This window comes from Arctopsyche grandis, chromosome 2, assembly GCF_051622035.1.
Source record: "Arctopsyche grandis isolate Sample6627 chromosome 2, ASM5162203v2, whole genome shotgun sequence".
In the NCBI taxonomy this organism is placed as follows: Eukaryota; Metazoa; Arthropoda; class Insecta; order Trichoptera; family Hydropsychidae; genus Arctopsyche; species Arctopsyche grandis.
In genome coordinates this window covers 7,606,486-7,626,364 of record NC_135356.1, presented here as the reverse complement: position 1 = coordinate 7,626,364, position 19,879 = coordinate 7,606,486, and the positions used below count along the sequence as shown (strand labels likewise).

General features: G+C 36.5%; 1 protein-coding gene across 1 annotated transcript in view; it reads right to left on the bottom strand.

Moving 5' to 3' along the window:
- Positions 1-19,879, bottom strand: part of LOC143922796 (uncharacterized) — a 122,224-nt gene that overhangs the window by 30,277 nt on the left and 72,068 nt on the right. The window contains exons 7-11 of the mRNA XM_077446126.1: positions 5,842-19,518; positions 5,516-5,767; positions 3,794-4,273; positions 3,545-3,717; positions 2,136-2,220 (exon numbers count right to left, since the gene is read on the bottom strand). Coding sequence (XP_077302252.1) covers positions 2,136-2,220; positions 3,545-3,717; positions 3,794-4,273; positions 5,516-5,767; positions 5,842-19,518 — 14,667 coding nt within the window. The remainder of the gene's footprint in view (positions 1-2,135; positions 2,221-3,544; positions 3,718-3,793; positions 4,274-5,515; positions 5,768-5,841; positions 19,519-19,879) is intronic.

Genomic DNA, 19,879 nt, shown 5'->3' with positions numbered 1-19,879 from the left:
GGGTAAAAAGAAAATTGATTTAAAATTTAAAATTTCACATAGTGATATGACTTTGTCCAGAATATCACTATGAAGTTGCTCATTTCACGAAATCATCAACAAAAAAAATCGATTTGTGACCGGGGCAAACCTATTGATTTTTTCATGAATTGGGGAATTTATATTATTCTTGTAAAACTATATAATCTACTAGCTGAACCCGGCATGCGTTGCAATGCTGGTTGATGGTTGAAACTCAACAATGTCTCTTCAACGCCGTGTCGTCATAAACCAACTGGTAACGTCGTATACATTTTCAATTGCGCTTCAAACTTTGGCGTCGGTAAAATCGTAATGACGAATATTACTATTAAGAGACTTTTTCCCGTTTTTCTTTCACAGTAAGCTTCCCGGACATGCATAGAACAAATACTGAAAGTTCCATCGTAATCGATTGAGTGGTTTAGGAGCCTATACGCGTCAGACAGACAGACAGATAAAAAGACAAACAGACATTCAATTCTATGTATATAGATTAGTGTTGTACCTGATGACATATTAAGTTGTTGGCATATTAAGTTACTAAATAAAAAAAAATTAAAAGAAATTTGTCGGTCTTGTGTTCGAATTTTTTCCAAATACCTTTTAAATACATAAATTTAATTTAATATTTATATTTAATTCTTAAATATGAAAAAAAATGGTAAAAACTACCTACCTACCTACATATAAACAATATAAAACACTGATAGAAAAATTAATTAATTAATTAAATAAATTTTCAATAGATGGCGGTAAATTCTCGGAGATTTAGCGCCGTCTATTTGCCTAGAGGAATCATTGAAATCGGTGTAAGAGACAGCGTGTACGTTTTTCCTAATTACATACATATGTATATGTATATGGATGTATATACATATATATATACTTCACAAACACAATTTGGCAATTTCACGAAAAAATTAACGGGCTTGAGAACCATTCTCGAATTAAGTTTTTTTTTTTTTTGGTGATTTCGCGAAAAACGTTGCTTTCCGAAGCATGGTATTTTCAACAGCAAAGCAATTTTTTAAGAAACTTTAAAATATTGGGGAATGTCATTTGAAACAATGCTAATGTATTCATAATAAGAACATTTAAGGCGTCAATCACGACATGTAAAATATTATCACTTTTATGAATATGTTTAATTAAAACCCGAATTTATCACAATTGAATTACATAGCATTCCTAAATAATTATTACATAGCATTCCTAAATATTACATAGCATTCATATTACATAGCATTCCTAAATAATCTATGTAATCATTTTAAAAAACTTATTTGCTCTTGAAAAATTGCGATTACATAATATTTGAATAATTATCAGAAAATACATATACAAAGACGATAACATTCATATGTACATTATAATTTTTCGGGAACAATTTTTCGATATAAAATAAATACAATTTTGTAATACAAATACGGCCTGAAGTAAACCAAATAAATATCGTATAAAAAGAGACAAAGCACAATGAATAATTGTGATATTTATTGAGCTGATTGCCGGCATAACTTTGAACTAATTATACGCAATTGGATGACTTTTAAACCGATAAAGATAAGGCCTCGAGCGACGAATTAAAATATTTTTTAGTTCACAAAAACATCACGTGCTTTCTTCAAATATAATATTATATATACTGAAGTACAGAAATAGATCGAATACTTTCCAGCTGACCGTATCTATTTTAAGATTTAACGGGTTGCACTCATAAAACGAGATATTTGTTTTAAAACCACATATAAAACATACTCTCGCCATATCGTATGTGTTCATTCCGTTTTTTTAATAATCGGAGAAATTTCAGAACGCGGACGTAATAACACTTTAAGTTGGAAGTGCTGGTTGGGCAAAAATATATTCTAAAAGCCAAATTTCGACTAAGTCAGTGTGCAATTTTTGTAGAACATCACTATTTGCATAAGTGAATCGTATTAAAACGAATCGAGTATACACTTGAAAGGAAGGTGACGTATTATTTGGTTCATCATCACAATGGACGATGACACGAAACGTTTTGTCAACGCAAGGTCGTACAGTGTTATCTAGGTCAAATAAAATGTAACGGTTTTTAGAAAGGAAAAAATAAAAGTAAATAGTAATAGTACCTCGTAAGTATGAGACGTCCGTGTAATTAAGACCGGCTCCTGGCGCCTGTTGATCCGATGATTCGTAGGTTTCTCGCTCTCTGACCTGTGATGATTTTAAAATGATACATTGGATACGGAATTATATTGCTGGTGGATGTAATGAAGAAGTTTTTTTAATGATTTTGAAGATATTGTTAGCCTAGAACGAAAATTCACTAACGGACATACAGATCAATGTCATTTATTGTAATTTTTCATACTGCATTTGTATGTATTATAATATGTATATCAGTTAGAACTTATTTTCTTCTCTACAAATTCTGTAAAAAGTTATATTGAAAAGTATATTTTATTAAATGGTAACATTATCATTATCATTTCATTTTTATAAAAATAATAATGGAAACTTTTGATATTTAAAACTTCCGAGATAACGAACTGTTTTTTTACTGTTTGCATTTTTAACAGATATTCAAAGGCATGTTTCATGCAGTTAATGAGGTTTCGTTGTATGTCGGCGATATCTGTAGTACTTAATAGTTATTTACGAGTATCTTAATCCACTGGAATTTGACTACAAGGGACGATAAGAATAGAATATGCTACAGTGTTGGAATTTTTGAAGAGAAAGATTTTAATCTGCGCATTCCACAATTTTTCATTCGACTGAAAACTATTTTTCCTTCAAGTATTAGTAACAAAAATATATTTTTTTGAAGAACGGAAAGGGTACGACGTATATTATATGTACTATTGGTCTTTTATTTCACGGAGTCTTATCTATTAATAACTTGTGAATGTATTGGAAACAAATGCGTGTAAATTGTATACCGGCAGAAACATCGTTTAATAATATTTACTGACAATATTTACTGCTGGCCGAACGATACATACACGAGTTATTAATATATAAGACTTAAAACCTAGACCAGAAGGTATTATCCGTTTTTTCTATATAAATTTAAGACAAAGTTCTATATGTCTGCATGTACATATATTATATTTCACATGATTCAAATGATTGTGACATATTTCGGGTTCATATATAGTTAAATTTCAAATCAAAAAAATGTTTCCGATTAACATTATGCTATAAATTGAATACAAAAATAAATTAGAAAAAATATTGGATTCATTGGTTATCCACTTTTCGAATTTGAAAGTGGTATAAGTCCACTTTCCTTCATTTCGAGTTTACGTTAAACAATATTAAAAAATACTGGTGGCCTGTAATACGCTTATTCTATTTTTCCGATATTCTGGACATATCGAATTAAATGAAGTGATAACAATTTGTGAATGCAGTCAAACAGAAAAAGTATTTTTGGAACTAAAAATTAAACTTCCGCCACTTTCAAATATAACGGCTCATACATATCTATGTAGATATGACTTTTTCTATTATAAATTCGGAAAATGATACTCACTACAACTGTAACAAATGTTCTGTCGCAGCCATAACTATTCTTAGCCATAATACAGTAAGTTCCAGCATCACTAGCCACAGCTCTTTTCAGCGTGAAACGGTAATAGTCGTCAGATATTTGCTTCAGCGAACGACGACTGTTCGTGATATCATGCATGCCCTTCATCCAAGTCACTGAAACACGATTGAAAATTCAAATAAAACACCAATCAAAAACACCAACATCAACCGTAACATAAATGACACCAACTTTTGGGTTTGGGATCTCCTTGAGCACGGCAAGCCATCGAGATGTCCTCTCCGGCGTAGACGCTGATGTCCGGTTCCGGTCTAGACACCATGAAAGCTGTCTTTCCAACTCTGAGGCTTCCGGGAGAGACCACGATGACGGATGTATCCATGTCAACTTTGCCGAAAGCGTTGATAGCACGACATGTGTATTTTCCTGCTTCTCTTTCGCTGACATCCGCCAAGGCCAAGGTGTATAAGCCCTTTTCGGTAAAGGTTCTCACTCTGGATCTGTCCGGCATGATTGGTTCGTCACCTTTGAGCCATTGCACGTCTTCAGGACTGCCCATGACATGGACCTGCAGGGCTATGGTGCCTCCTGATGGTACACTGTGGTCGCTGAGGATGGTCGAAAAGTGTGGACGACGTGCATCATGTTGAGCCCTGGCATATCTCAATGTTTCAAAGTGTTGCGGGGATGTTGATATGTATTGATCGCGACCTGGAAATGATGAATGAAAGGAAACATGTTGAATGTTTGCTTAAAGGACAATTAAAAACCGAAATGATTAACAATTATGTCTGCTCATAAACCAGTCCAAAGTTCAAACCCTGATAGAGATCGTAAAATTTATTTGACTCTGCGTGATATCCGGTATTTTTATGAAAAATAAAGAGCTTATTTTGAGTTTGTATTGAAATAAAAGATTTATACAAATTTCATTAAAAACTAGATTTTGATGAAGTTTTTCATCCTCCTAATTTTGACCTAAAATTCCAATGAAATGGGTATCAACTTTAGAAAAACTCATACAGCAGTCAAATTTACTAATCCAACCTCAATATAAACCAGAGCACCGTTGTCTAGGCAAATAAAATAATTTAAATCAATATTTTTTACCAACCCAATTACCCAATATATACCCAAAAGAAAATATCTTATCATCCAATTAACCCTTTGAATGCTGACCAACGCCGATGGGCGTTTTGCCAACAAGTTCATGGGCCTGAAAAACGCCGGTAGGCGTTGTATTTTGAGCATTTACAAAGTAAACAAGAATACTATACACTAAGCCTTTCCAGGTAGCATTGAAAAAAAATGCGTTGAACATGGTTCGTGTAAACTGTTTAATTCATTTGTCAACGTTAATAAAGACTGATTTACACCGGAATTTCTGAATTTATAACCATAGCAGAATTTCCCAATGGAAATACCTAACTGCTGAGTATTCTAGATAGTAGTTTCGCTTTTAGATTGTAAGCATTAAATTTTAACAACAATGAAGATGGAACTAATTTTGGTAAAATACATTCATTAATAGACTTCTTTTGTTTATTTCATATAGTTGCAAGATATATTAGAGAGTCTAAACAGATCTTACTAAAACACGAAATCCTCGGCGGTAGTAATCTAGGGTTTGTTTGGATTATCTAAAATTTTTATACACGCTTTCTATTGGATTTATAATAAATAATTCTAGTTGAAAATGTTGATGAAATTTTCAGCGTGGCGGGCTTTCAACAGTAAAGACGCCAGCACAGCAAAGGGTTAAACATTAATCTATTACTCAAAATTTTGAATTCTATGTATAGAATAAATTGATAAAATTACAACTCGTTGAGGACGAAATTTCAAGTAATTTACAGTTAAGACAGATTAATCCCAGTTTTTAAAAGTACAGTTCATAAACGAGATGGAAATAATTAATCAATATGAAAATAATTAAGTTATAGTAAAAATCACCTGCAAAGTAAACATCGTGATATATTTGATCACACCACATAGAATTTTCAGCCTTGCACGTATATTTTCCAGCATCAGATTGATTTGGATGGTTGATGATTAGTCTGCAAACTCCATCGGCCAAATAGTTCATACTGTATCTACTATCGGATCCCAGTACTCTCGCATCTTTCATCCATGTAATGGTAGGGATGGGATGACCTCGAATGCGACACTCGAGAACTAACTCATCTTCAGCCACGTGGTAAGTATCTGAAAGGCAGAAATTTGAAATAAATGTATTAAATTACTTCTAAATACTTGTTTCGCTTTTTGGTTCATCTTACCTTTGATAGATCTGGTGAATGTTGGAGGGATTGGTGTTGATTCGAATCCAGCGTAAACTTTTAGCCTTGCTGAGGATGATGCTGTGCCATTCTCATTCTTCGCAGTGCAATTGTAGTCTGCTGAGTCTGATGGCACTGCGTTCAATACTTCTAAAGTGCATAGTCCATCGCAGAATTTAGTACGGTATTTGTTTTGATCTCTGAGGATTACACCGTTTTGGTACCATTCGATGGTCGGTTCTGGACTTCCGAGTACGCTGCAAGTCAACTTAACTCTAGATCCTTCAACGGCTGTCCTGTCGGTCAAGTTGGTGCAAAAGACGGGTTTCTTCTTCAAGTCTCTGGAACTACTAGAGTATTTGGATATAGAGGAGGTGGTCTCCGATTTAAGAGTGCTGCTTCTTGAAGAGTCAGTCAGGGAAGATTCTTTTTCATTACGTCGAAGAGTCGGCGAGTCGCCTGGTTTCAGTTTCCTGCTGGATTCTTCTCTGCTAATCTTACGACGGACTTCAGAATCTTTAGCAGGTTTTCCAGTATCGCCAGTGGGTGGCAACTGATCGAAAGTACGATGAGTAGCTTTGCTTTCAGAGGTGAATGTTTGAATAGATTCCCCTTGAGATTCAAGGTTATTGCCAACTTCTGTTAAAGGTGTAGAGTATGTTTTATCTTTATTGGTAATGCCCACTTTTGATATGGCTCCTTTACCTAATTGTTTTATTTTCAATGTTTCCTCTTCAGACTTTTGTTTTGTGTCGCTTTCATCGATTTGCTTCTTTTTAACATCCTCTTCGTCTTTTTTGATTTTTGCGGTGGCGCCTTTTTCTTTCTTTTTCAATTCTTTCTTTTCTGTTAACTCTTTGTCAGATTTTTCTTTTTTAATCTTATCTTCCCCAGCTTTACGCTTAGTTTCAGAATCAGTCATCTTTTTGGCTAGCGCCTCTTCTTGTTTCTTTTGATCCTCACATTCTTTTTCGAGTTTGTCTTTCTTTAACTTTTCTTCTTCTGCATTAAGTTTGACTTGAGCATCTGCTTCTGTATTTTTCTTGGCTTCCTCGTCCTCCTTTTTCTTTTTGTCTGCGGCGTCTTTACCCAGTTTCTCTTTCTTTGATTTTGCTTCTTCTGCTTTAAGTTTGGTTTGAGCATCAGCCTCTGCCTTTTTCTTAGCCTCCTCGTCCTCCTTCTTCTTTTTGTCTGCAGCGTCTTTTTCGAGTTTCTCTTTATTTAATTTTGCTTCTTCGGCTTTACGTTTAGCTTCAGCATCAGCTTCTTTCTTTTTCTTGGCTTCCTCGTCCTCCTTTTTCTTTTTGTCTGCAGCATCTTTCTCCAATTTCTCTTTCTTTAACTTCTCTTCTTCTGCTTTAAGTTTGGCTTGAGCATCAGCCTCTGCCTTTTTCTTAGCTTCGTCCTCTTCTTTTTTCTTTTTGTCTGCAACGTCTTTCTCCAGTTTCTCTTTCTTTAATTTTTCTTCTTCTGCTTTAAGTTTGGCTTGAGCATCAGCCTCTGTCTTCTTCTTAGCTTCGTCCTCCTCTTGTTTCTTTTTGTCTGCAGACTCTTTTGCGAGTTTCTCTTTCTTTAATTTTTCTTCTTCTGCTTTACGTTTAGCTTCAGCATCAGCTTCTTTCTTTTTCTTGGCTTCCTCGTCCTCCTTTTTCTTTTTGTCTGCAGCATCTTTCTCCAATTTCTCTTTCTTTAACTTCTCTTCTTCTGCTTTAAGTTTGGCTTGAGCATCAGCCTCTGCCTTTTTCTTAGCTTCGTCCTCCTCTTTTTTCTTTTTGTCTGCAGTCTCTTTTGCGAGTTTCTCTTTCTTTAATTTCTCTTCTTCTGCTTTACGTTTAGCTTCCTCGTGCTCTTTTTTCTTTTTGTCTGCAGCGTCTTTCTCAAATTTCTCTTTCTTTAACTTCTCTTCCTCTGCTTTAAGTTTGGCTTGAGCATCAGCCTCTGCCTTTTTCTTAACTTCCTCCTCCACTTTTTTCTTTTTGTCTGCAGCGTCTTTTTCCAATTTCTCTTTCTTTAATTTCTCTTCTTCTGTTTTAAGTTTGGCTAGAGCATCAGCCTCTGTCTTCTTCTTAGCTTCGTCCTCCTCTTGTTTCTTTTTGTCCGAAGCCTCTTTTTCGAGTTTCTCTTTCTTTAATTTCTCTTCTTCTGCTTTAAGTTTAGCATCAGCATCAGCTTCTGTCTTTTTCTTAATTTCCTCCTCCTCTTTTTTCTTTTTGTCTGCAGCGTCTTTTTCCAATTTCTCTTTCTTTAATTTCTCTTTTTCTGCTTTAAGTTTGGCTTGAGCATCAGCCTCTGCCTTTTTCTTAATTTCCTCCTCCTCTTTTTTCTTTTTGTCTGCAGCGTCTTTTTCCAATTTCTCTTTCTTTAATTTCTCTTCTTCTGTTTTAAGTTTGGCTAGAGCATCAGCCTCTGTCTTCTTCTTAGCTTCGTCCTCCTCTTGTTTCTTTTTGTCCGAAGCCTCTTTTTCGAGTTTCTCTTTCTTTAATTTCTCTTCTTCTGCTTTAAGTTTAGCATCAGCATCAGCTTCTGTCTTTTTCTTAATTTCCTCCTCCTCTTTTTTCTTTTTGTCTGCAGCGTCTTTTTCCAATTTCTCTTTCTTTAATTTCTCTTTTTCTGCTTTAAGTTTGGCTTGAGCATCAGCCTCTGCCTTTTTCTTAATTTCCTCCTCCTCTTTTTTCTTTTTGTCTGCAGCTTCTTTTTCCAATTTCTCTTTCTTTAATTTCTCTTCTTCTGTTTTAAGTTTGGCTAGAGCATCAGCCTCTGTCTTCTTCTTAGCCTCGTCCTCCTCTTTTTTCTTTTTGTCAAAAGCCTCTTTTTCGAGTTTCTCTTTCTTTAATTTCTCTTCTTCTGCTTTACGTTTAGCATCAGCATCAGCTTCTGTATTTTTCTTGGTTTCCTCGTCCTCCTTTTTCTTTTTGTCTGCGGCGTCTTTCTCCAGTTTCTCTTTCTTTGATTTTGCTTCTTCTGCTTTAAGTTTGGTTTGAGCATCAGCCTCTGCCTTTTTCTTAGCCTCCTCGTCCTCCTTCTTCTTTTTGTCTGCAGCGTCTTTTTCCAATTTCTCATTCTTTAACTTCTCTTCTTCTGCTTTAAGTTTAGCTTCAGCATCAACCTCCGTATTCTTCTTGGCTTCCTCCTCCTCTTGTTTCTTTTTGTCTGAAGCCTCTTTGTCGAGTTTCTCGTTATTTAATTTTTCTTCTTCTACTTTACGTTTAGCTTCAGCATCAGCTTTTTTCTTTTTTTTAGCTTCCTCGTCCTCCTTTTTCTTTTTTTCTGTGGCGTCTTTCTCCAATTTCTCATTATTTAACTTCTCTTCTTCTGCTTTAAGTTTGGCTTGAGCATCAGCCTCCGTCTTCTTCTTAGCTTCCTCGTCCTCCTTTTTCTTTTTGTTTGCAGCGTCTTTCTCCAATTTCTCTTTCTTTAACTTCTCTTCTTCTGCTTTAAGTTTGGCTTGAGCATCAGCCTCCGTCTTCTTCTTAGCTTCCTCGTCCTCCTTTTTCTTTTTGTCTGCAGCGTCTTTCTCCAATTTCTCTTTCTTAAACTTCTCTTCTTCTGCTTTAAGTTTGGCTTGAGCATCAACCTCCGTCTTCTTGGCTTCCTCCTCCTCTTGTTTCTTTTTGTCTGAAGCCTCTTTTTCGAGTTTCTCTTTATTTAATTTTTCTTCTTTTACTTTACGTTTAGCTTCAGCATCAGCAGCATCAGCTTTTTTCTTTTTCTTAGCTTCTTCGTCCTCCTTTTTCTTTTTTTCTGCAGCGTCTTTCTCCAATTTCTCATTCTTTAACTTCTCTTCTTCTGCTTTAAGTTTGGCTTGAGCATCAGCCTCCGTCTTCTTCTTAGCTTCGTCTTCCTCTTGTTTATTTTTGTCTGCAGCCTCTTTTTCGAGTTTCTCTTTATTTAATTTTTCTTCTTCTACTTTACGTTTAGCTTCAGCATCAGCAGCATCAGCTTTTTTCTTTTTCTTAGCTTCTTCGTCCTCCTTTTTCTTTTTTTCTGCAACGTCTTTCTCCAATTTCTCATTCTTTAACTTCTCTTCTTCTGCTTTAAGTTTGGCTTGAGCATCAGCCTCCGTCTTCTTCTTAGCTTCGTCTTCCTCTTGTTTATTTTTGTCTGCAGTCTCTTTTTCGAGTTTCTCTTTATTTAATTGTTCTTCTTCTACTTTACGTTTAGCTTCAGCATCAGCTTCTTTCTTTTTCTTAGATTCCTCCTCCTCTTTTTTCTTTTTGTCTGCAGCGTCTTTCTCCAATTTATCTTCCTTCACCTTTTCTTCTTCTGCTTTAAGTTTGGCTTGAGCATCAGCCTCCATCTTCTTCTTAGTTTCCTCCTCCTCTTGTTTCTTTTTGTCTGCAGCCTCTTTTTCGAGTTTTTCTTTCTTTAATTTCTCTTCATCTGCTTTACGATTGGCTTCAGCATCAGCTTCTGTCTTTTTCTTAGCATCCTCGTCCTCCTTTTTCTTTTTGTCTGCGGCGTCTTTCTCAAGTTTCTCTTTATTTAATTGTTCTTCTTCTCTTTTACGTTTAGCTTCAGCATCAGCTTCTGTCTTTTTCTTGGCTTCCTCGTCCTTTTTCTTTTTGTCTGCAGCATCTTTATCCAATTTATCTTTATTTAACTTTTCTTCTTCTGCTTTAAGTTTGGCTTGAGCATCAGCCTCCGTTTTATTCTTAGCTTCGTCTTCCTCTTGTTTTTTTTTGTCTGCAACCTCTTTTTCAAGTTTATCTTTCTTCAATTTCTCTTCTTCTGCTTTACGTTTGACTTCAGCATCAGCTTCTGTCTTTTTTTTGGCTTCCTCATCCTTTTTCTTTTTGTCTGCAGCGTCTTTCTCAAGTTTCTCTTTATTCATTTTTTTTTCTTCTGCTTTACGCTTAGCTTCAGCATCAACCTCCGTCTTCTTCTTTGCTTCCTCCTCCTCTTGTTTATTTTTTTCTGCAACCTCTTTTTCGAGTTTCTCTTTATTTAATTTTTCTTCTTCTGATTTACGTGTAGCTTCGGCATCAGCTTCCATATTTTTTTTAGCTTCCTCGTCCTCCTTTTTCTTTCTGTCTGCGACGTCTTTCTCCAGTTTCTCTTTGTTTAATTTCTCTTCTTCTGCTTTACATTTGGCTTCAGCATCAACCTCCGTCTTCTTCTTGGCTTCCTCCTCTTCTTGTTTCTTTTTATCTGCAGCCTCTTTTTCCAATTTCTCTTTGTTTAATTTCTCTTCATCTGCTTTACGTTTGGTTTCAGCATCAGCTTCTATCTTTTTCTCAGCTTCGTCGTCCTCTTTTTTATTTTTGTCTGCAGCGGCTTTCTTCGATTTATCTTCTTCTGATTTAATTTTGGCTTGAGCATCAGCTTCTGTCTTCGTCTTAGCTTCCTCTTCTACTTGTTTCTTTTTTTCTGCAGCTTCTTTTTCAAGTTTTTCTTTTTTTAATTTCTCTTCTTCCGCGTTACGTTTGACTTCAGCATCAGCCTCCTTCTTATTCTTAGCTTCCTCCTTCTCATTTTCGTTTTTGTCTGCAGCTTCTTTATCTAGTTTCTCCGTAGCTAGTTTTTCTTCCTCCGCTTTGCGCTTAGCTTCACCCTCAGATTCTTTCTTTTTGTTTGCTTCTTTTTCTTCTTTTTTCTTTTTATCAGTAACTTCTAGCTCGATTTTCTCTTCTTCCGCTTTGCGCTTAACTTCAGCTTCGGAACTCTTTTTATCAATTGAGTCAATTTTCATTTTCTCATCCATTATGTTCTCTTCTTCTGCTTCACCTTTAGCAACGTCTTCATCTTGTATTTTTTTGCTGTCGTCAACTTCTTTTGTTTTAACGACTTCGTCTTTTACTTTTTGTTTATTTTTATCAGTCACTTCTTTATCAGATTTTTCCTTCTGGCTTTCTTCCTTTAACTTGCGATTAGCTTCAGCTTCAGCATTCTTCTGTTTCTTGGTTTCCATATCTTCAACTTCTTGTTGTTGCTTTTTATCGGATACTTCAACTTCATTTATTTTATTTACTTCTTCTGCAATCGACTTACCATCCACCACAAGCTGACTAGGTGTTGCTTCAATATCGTTTCGTTTCTTCCCATCCACGGATTGTTCATCTTCAACATCTTTAGTCTTGTTAGAATGCTCTTTTTCGGTTTTCAAAATATCAGGAGTCGCTGTTATATCACTTATTTTAGTTTCAATACCTTCATCTTGTTTTGTATCGTGAATCTTCTCCTCAACTGCTTTCTCTTGAACAACGTCAGCCAATTCAGTATCCTGTTTGAGTTCGGCATATGATTCGGCAAACGACACATCGCATGACAAAGTGTCTTCATCGGGGACCTGCAACAACTGATTCTGAACGACAGCTAAGCACTCCTGCAAATTCCGAATCGGCTCTGCAACTTCAGCCACATCCATTTTACTCGATTCCAACTCTGACGAATCTTTCTTATTCTTCATCAGTTGTTCTATCAAGAAATCTCCGATGATTTTCAATGGAGCGGACATCGATTGCAGCAACTGATAATTTTGCACTTGAGATTTATTTTCAACACTGTTACATAATTCATCGATGGCGTCCATTGCTTGTTGCTTGCTTATTTTTGCCGATGAATCATCTACAGTAATTTGTACCAAGCTCTTTTTATATGTTGTGGCGGCTTTTTTTACAGTAAAAAGAGATCCTTTGAGCACTGAAGTTGGTACTACAACGTCTTCTACATCTGCCAAATTTTCTGAAGATAAATCGGCAAGTTCAAATCTATGACAGACTTCTCTCAAAGGTGCTATCATTGATTCGAGAGCGACAAGTTCTTGGGTTATAGAACGTTCAGCGCTAGCTGAAAAGTGTAATATATCAATTTGTTTCGTAAAGTTCTTAATAGTCTTGATAGGTTTACTGAAAATGACTTGTTTGTTGTAATTATTGATTTTGTTCAGAGTTTCTTTCATTCTGACTACACTACTCTTAACAGCTTCTATTGAAGTCTCTAGTGATTTTTTAACCTTATCGTTCTTCACAGTTGCCAGTAAGCTCTCGGATTCAACGCTTATAATTACACCCTCAGATTCAGATAAAATTTTGGCGAGCTCATGCTTTTTCTTTAAAATTTCTTCAACGGGCTCGGTGAATATTTCTTGGGCTTTCACGATTTGATTTTTGATTAATTTAATCTTGTCGTTCAATATAACGTTCACCTGCTTCTCATCGCTTTCAATGTTGGCAATGATAGCAATGACGTTTTGTATGACGTCTTTTTGATCTACAAGCGCTTGATCAGCAGTAGCTTTAGCAAACTTCTCACTTTCCACATCTACCGGTAATTGTAAATCTGAAACGCAACTCAAATCCACCAAATCGTGCTGCTCCAATACGGCGAAACATTTTTGAACCGTCTCCAAAGATTCTGCCAAAGTTGCCGTGTACGTGAAGTCAGTCATGGACTTCTGATCGTCCTGCGGTTCGTTCACCAAATTCTGCTGCACCGTAGCTATACACTTATATAATTCTTGTAACGGTATGGCAGCTGATTCCAGCACCATGTCTTGAACTTTAAAGGCTTCGGTTGAATCAGTGACTAAACTCTTTTGGACGGTTGCTATACCAGTTAGAAGTTCTTGAAGTGCCACGTTCAAAGTTGCGCTGATTGGAGGCCGTACTTTATCATCATCTATTGTTTCAAACATGTCCCATGCTTTATCTTGGTGGATTGCAGCGACCGCAACTCTCAATTCTTCTAGGGGTGCTGCTAAAGTTTTCAATAACGAAGGGTCAGTTGCAGTACTGATGTCGCCTAAAGCTTCAAAGTCTCCAGCCACTTGTTGTTCCAACCCAACGAATCCTTCTACTATTGCTTTAGCTTTTTCTTGATCGGCAGTTACAGATTTTTGAGGAATATCTTCAACAATACTTTGATTTTCATTCAACTCCTTAATATTTTCGTAAAGTAAATCACCCACTTTGGCTTCGATTTCATTAAGTATTCCTTTCTCTTTCTTTGAATCAATTTTTACAATGGAAGCTTTTTGTTCTATTTCTGCCTTATCTACTAGCACGGCGTTGGCTTCATGGATTGCGAAAGATTTTGAATCGTCATCTACGGTTAGTATAGATAATTGTTCTTCGACTTCACTCAAAGGTGACGTCAAAGCCTTTAAGCAGGAAACATCACTACCTTGTAAAGTTTCTTGAATTGCAGAAATATTCTCTTTGAGGTCATGTATAGTAACTTCGGCAGTTTTTATCAATATTTTATCTTGTTCCGATAGACAAGCGACATCTCCCATGAACGGAATTTGTTCTTCGATTGCTGACAATTCTTTTTGCAGCTCTAAAATCGGTTCAGCATACGATTCAACCAACGACATTTCACTCGCCAAAGTATCTTCATCAGCACACTCCAAAAGTTGTTTCTGTACAACGGCCAAGCATTCTTGAAGATTACGAATCGGTTCAGTGACTTGAGCAATATCCAATTTGCTTGATTCCAATTGCGACGAGTCCTTTTTATCCTTCATCAATTGTTCCATTAAGAAATCTCCAATAACTTTCAACGGAACAGACATCGTTTGCAAGAGTTGGTAATTTTGCGCTCCAGCTCTATTTTCTATGCTGTGACATAACTCGTCGACAGCTTCCAATGCAGACTCTTTGGTAATTTTTGCTGACGAATCATCCACGACCATTTGAGTTAAGCTTTGTTTATATACAGATGCAGATTTCTGAACAGTCGAAAAACATTCCTTTAGGGCAGTCGCGGACACAACAACTTCTTCTACACCTGCTAGCGGTTCAGAAGAGAGATCTGCAATCTCAAATTTGTGACAAACTTCTTTCAGAGGTACAATCATTGATACCAGAGCAATAAGTTCTTGAGATACAGAATGTTCAGCACTTGCTGAAAAGTGCAAAATATCAATTTGCTTTGCAAAAGTCTTAATAGTTTTAATAGGTTTATTGAAAACGAGTTGCTTATTATAATTATTGACCTTTTTCAATGTATCTTTCATATTAGCAACGCTACCCTTTACAACTTCCATTGAATTTTCTAATGTTTGTTTAACTTTATCGTTTTTAACCGTAGTTAATAGATTTTCAGATTCGATGCTTTGAATCGCACCTTCAGATTCAGATAAAATCTTAGCAAGTTCTTGCTTTTTCTTCAAAATTTCTTCAACAGGCTGAGCAAATATATCTTGGGCTTTGACTATTTGGTTTTTAATTGATTTTATTTTGTTTTTCAACGTAAAATTCACTTGTTTCTCATTCTTTTCGATATCTGCCATGATAGCAATGACATTTTGTATAACTTCTTTCTGATCTATAAGAGCCTGATCAGCTGTCGCTTTCGCATATTTCTCGCTCTCTACGTCCATCGGTAATTGCAGATCAGACACGCAACTCAAATCGACCAAATCATGTTGCTCTAACACGGCAATACACTTTTGAACAGTTTCCAAAGTTTCCGCCAAAGTTGACGTATACGCGAAATCGGTCATGGACTTTTGCTCATCTTGCGGTTCGTTGACTAGATTTTGCTGGACGGTTGCTATACACTTATACAGCTCCTGTAAAGGTTTAGCGATGGATTCACGAGTCTCTTCAACTTTCAGAGATTCAGCCGAGTCCCTTATTAAATTTTTTTGCACTGTGGCAATTCCAGTTAAAAGTTCTTGAAGCGCTATACCCAACTTTTGACCTAATGGTGGTTTAACTTTATCATCCTCTATAGTTTCGAACATATCCCATGCTTTGTCGTGTTGAATCGCTGCAACTGCCACTCTTAGGTCTTGTAATGGTCCTGCCAATGTCTTCAAAGCAGATATATCAGTAGCTGTTGACATATCTGCAAGGGCATCATACGGTTCAGGGACTTGTTGGGTAATTCCTATATAATCGCCTTCGATCGAAGCTTTCGCTTTAGCTTTCAGTTGCTTCAATTCCACCTTTTCTACTTGTAATATACTTTGCTTCATATCTTGAATTGGTTCCGATATAGCACTGATCAACTTTTGAGCTTTGGTATCTACTTTTATGCTATCACAGCTTTGAATCATATCCACGTGTGATTTCAGCTCCTGTAAAGATTCTTCTAAACTTAATATTTGACTATTTTTCAGTGTAGATTCAAGCTGTAATGGTTGTTGTATTGATTCAATGCTCTTTTGCAGTACTAGCATACATTTCGGCAACGTTTTCAATTGAGACATATCCTCCTTATCAGATAAATCATTCAACATTTCAATGATTTGAGGCTGCTGCAAAATAGACAAGCTTTGCAATAATTTTTGCATAGGTTTGATTTCATAAGTTTCCACTTTTTCTTGAATAACAGGTATAGTGCTTTCAAGTACAACATTTTGATCCATAAACATAGCAGTTTCTATAGCGTCTTGTGCCGTTTCAGCTGTTGTTTTAATAGCAGATATATCTCCCAACGTTGACAGATCATCTGTGGCCTCGATAGCTATCTGTTGCTGGATTTGTAACAAGCATTCTTCCAAATCGTGCAATTGCTTGACAAGTTCTGGATTTGGAACAGCAGTCGCTGATTTGTCGCATATTTGAGAATACAGTTCATTTTGAACCACTTGCAATTCATTGTGGAATTCGAACAAAGGCTTAGCCAAAGTCTTGAGTAATGAAACTTCTCGCTTTGAAGTGCGATTCTCTTCAGCTTCCAAACATATTTCGTCTGCTAAATTAAAACACTGATTTAGCTGATATAATGGTTTGGCTAATGTTTGAGATACTGAAAAATCAGCCATTGACGCTAAGCTGTCGGTAGCTGTCTCTTTTGCGAATTCGACAGCAGCTACGGTGTCTTTGAACTCTAGTAACTTCAAAGCGAATTGCTTCAACGGACCCATTGCTTCTTTTTCAGATAAATCTTTGGCAGATTCGGAAACTTGTTTCTCTTCCATTGCCGTCACAGTTTTTAATATATTATCGGCAATATTTTTCATTAGAACTTCTTCTGCCTTTTGCTTCTTTTGGCCTTCTGCTGCTGCTGCTTTCTTCTGTTTTTTATCTTCTTTTTTGACCGCGATCAATTTAGCGGCTTGGGGCTTTGCGACTTGATTTTGCTCTGCTACAGATTGTGCCGACTCCGAAGCCTTCACTTTAATCTCTAACTTTTCTGCAGACAATATAGCACTCTGCAAGTTCTGTTTTACATCAGCAATTTTAATTTCAGACATGTTAGCCATGTTAACACGCAACATTTCTAAAGCTTGAACGGAAGCTTGTGCAAACACTTTTACACCCTTAGTTTCTAATAAATCAAAGCTTTCGTTCAACATTGACGTAGGTTGAACCAGAGGTTCCAAAATCACCGTACTATCAGTGGGACTCATTTGAACTGCACTTTCCAATATTTTAAACAGTTCATTTTGAACTTCGTTGTATTGAGGAATTATTTCAGAATCAACATTAGAATCATTAATGTGAGTTTGCAATGCGAGCAAATTTCGCGCCATTTGCTGAATCGTTTTCTGACTCTTTTCGAAAGGTTCTATCACTTTGACGTCAAATTTATCGCTGATACCCGCAAGTCCACTTTTGATTTCTACAATAGATGAGAGCAAATCTTCGACTATTGAAACTACAGTTTGAGTCTGATTGCTCATTGAATCTAGGCCATTTCTCAGATGGAACATGGGTTGTACGAGAGTTTCTAAAATTGCCGTATTTATTTCATACAAATTCTCTTGAGATTCTTGCACGGCAGCTTGTTCGATGTTCTCGAGTTGAATTTGCAACTCCTGAATCGGTTTTGTAATCAAATCCATAATATATTCATTCATCTGTATGTCAACATTAGAACTATTCTTATCGAGGCAAATGTTATTTTTGATGGTCTCTACAGAATTTTCTAGCTTGAGAACAGGTTTCCATATATTCTGAACTATCGCCGATTTATCTTTGACTTTGTCTTTTAATTGTTTGTTCATCGGAAGTGCTTCTCCGTTGAGTTCTGTTGCCTGTTGTATTAAATGGGTCGATTTTATTGTGCCTTCGGACATTTTCAGCCCTGTGATCATATCGTTGACTAGAATATCGACTTCTCTGTGATTAGTCGCAGTTATGTGTTTCTCCAATATGACGTCGACATCTTTGATTATATTTAAAGCGTTCTGCATAGGTTTTCCTAAAGTCTCAATCAAACATACGCTAGTTCGCTGTACTAAAGTTTGACTCTTACCACCCATTTCTACACACTTTTCAACGATGGCTAGACTATCATGCAGATTTTTAATGGGATCTATAAAAGTCTTGTACGCTTCGGCAAGAGACTCTTCGCTCAAGATAATGTTCTCATCTTGAATGTTTTTAATAATAGCCTGCAATTCTTCGACAGGTTTGTGTATACTGGCGATAATTTCAAGACTCTTGTTAGCAGCAGCCGCAGAACTCATTTTGGCCGCTTGCATAATTACTTCTTCCTCTACGGCTTGAAGATGACTCTTCACAACATTATATACTTTAGATAGATTGACTAATTTCTTCATCGTCTCTTCTGGCACGTTCACGACGACTTCTAACTCTTTCTTGGCCTTTTTGGAACTATCTTTTTGGGCTTCAGCTTTGCTTTCACCGCTTTCTTCCTTTCTATCCAAGCTTGCAAATGATTGCTGTTCACTCGCAGAATCAACAGAAAGTACATTTTCCTTAGAAATACTGAAAAAGTCTTCACCACTTTTGGCAGATTCAGATTTTTTACGTGGAGGTCTTTTCGGAAGCAGAAGTGCCTCTTCTGTTTTAATTTCCAAAATATCTGGAGTGGCAAAACTCTCATTGGCAATAGCTCCAGGTTCTTCTATAATGGACATGTCGTCTACATCCGCTTCGGTTCTCATATCCTCTTCAGCTGACATGAAATAATCTGGAGATACGTCAATCAAAATGGCCTCCATCAGCAGATTACCCGAAGTTGATGTTTCTTTGACAAACCTCAGCGGTGGAAGTTCGACTACGTTGTGTTCAGTCACATTTTCTGACAATTGATCTGCATACATTTCAATGATCTGTAAAGCTTCTTCTTCAGTCAAATCTGGAGTCTCATACAGAGAAACTGAAACTTCTTTACCGTCGAATGAAAACGAAATCTCTCCTTTTTCATCTAAAGTCACATCTCCAACCGGAGTATCGTACATCTGAGAGGTGCGCTCTTCATGAATAGTCGACAACGAAATATTCCTCTGAAGCAACGGCTCAGGTTCCACTTTCTTATTGGCCTTGCTAGCTTTCACGGTGTCTTCAAATCCTAGCAGAGAAGCTGAACTGGCAGCTATGCCCATACAGTTTTGAGCTTCGCACGTGTAAGTACCCAAACAACACGTACCATCCTGTCCAGAAATAATTCTGTGAATATCTCCAGGTTTCAACTCTTCGCCATCTTTGTACCACTTGAGTATCGGCTGGGGTACTCCAATGACCTTACATTCTAAATTGACAGCACCCTCTTCGGAAAGAATGGCGCGCAAATTTTCCAAAAATCGCGGCTTCTTGAAGTACCTTGGAATGATCAGCTTCAAGAAGCACGACGTGACACTGTGTCCGAAATCGTTCGTTGCGAAACATTTCCATTCGGCCTGATCCATGAACTCCAATTGCTGTATATCCAAATGGCATATTCCCTTCGGCTCCTTGACTATCTTATATCTCATACTGTCTTCTATCGGTTGGTCGTCTCTGTACCAAAACAGCGACGGTTCCGGTATGAAACTCACTGAAACATACACAAATCATACATAATCAATCAGATATATAAACACGCACATTGTAGTCTGGCAGGATATAAAATAGTAACTTTCACTTACGCGAATAGAATTACCGACTTGGAATTGTACCAAACGTGTTGCGAATTGGAGCTTGGTCTAAATCCAAATCGAACGCTAATTTATATCGGGAGAGCTTTCTTATTATTTAACAATTGGGATGAATCGTAAACGAGCACTTGATCGATAGGAACACTACATAACTTACGACCATATGAAAGAGTATTGTTAGTATTAAAAAATATGACCTTGAGATTTCGTCTGATTTTATGTTATTAAAATCATCAAATAAACTTAAAAATTAATACATTT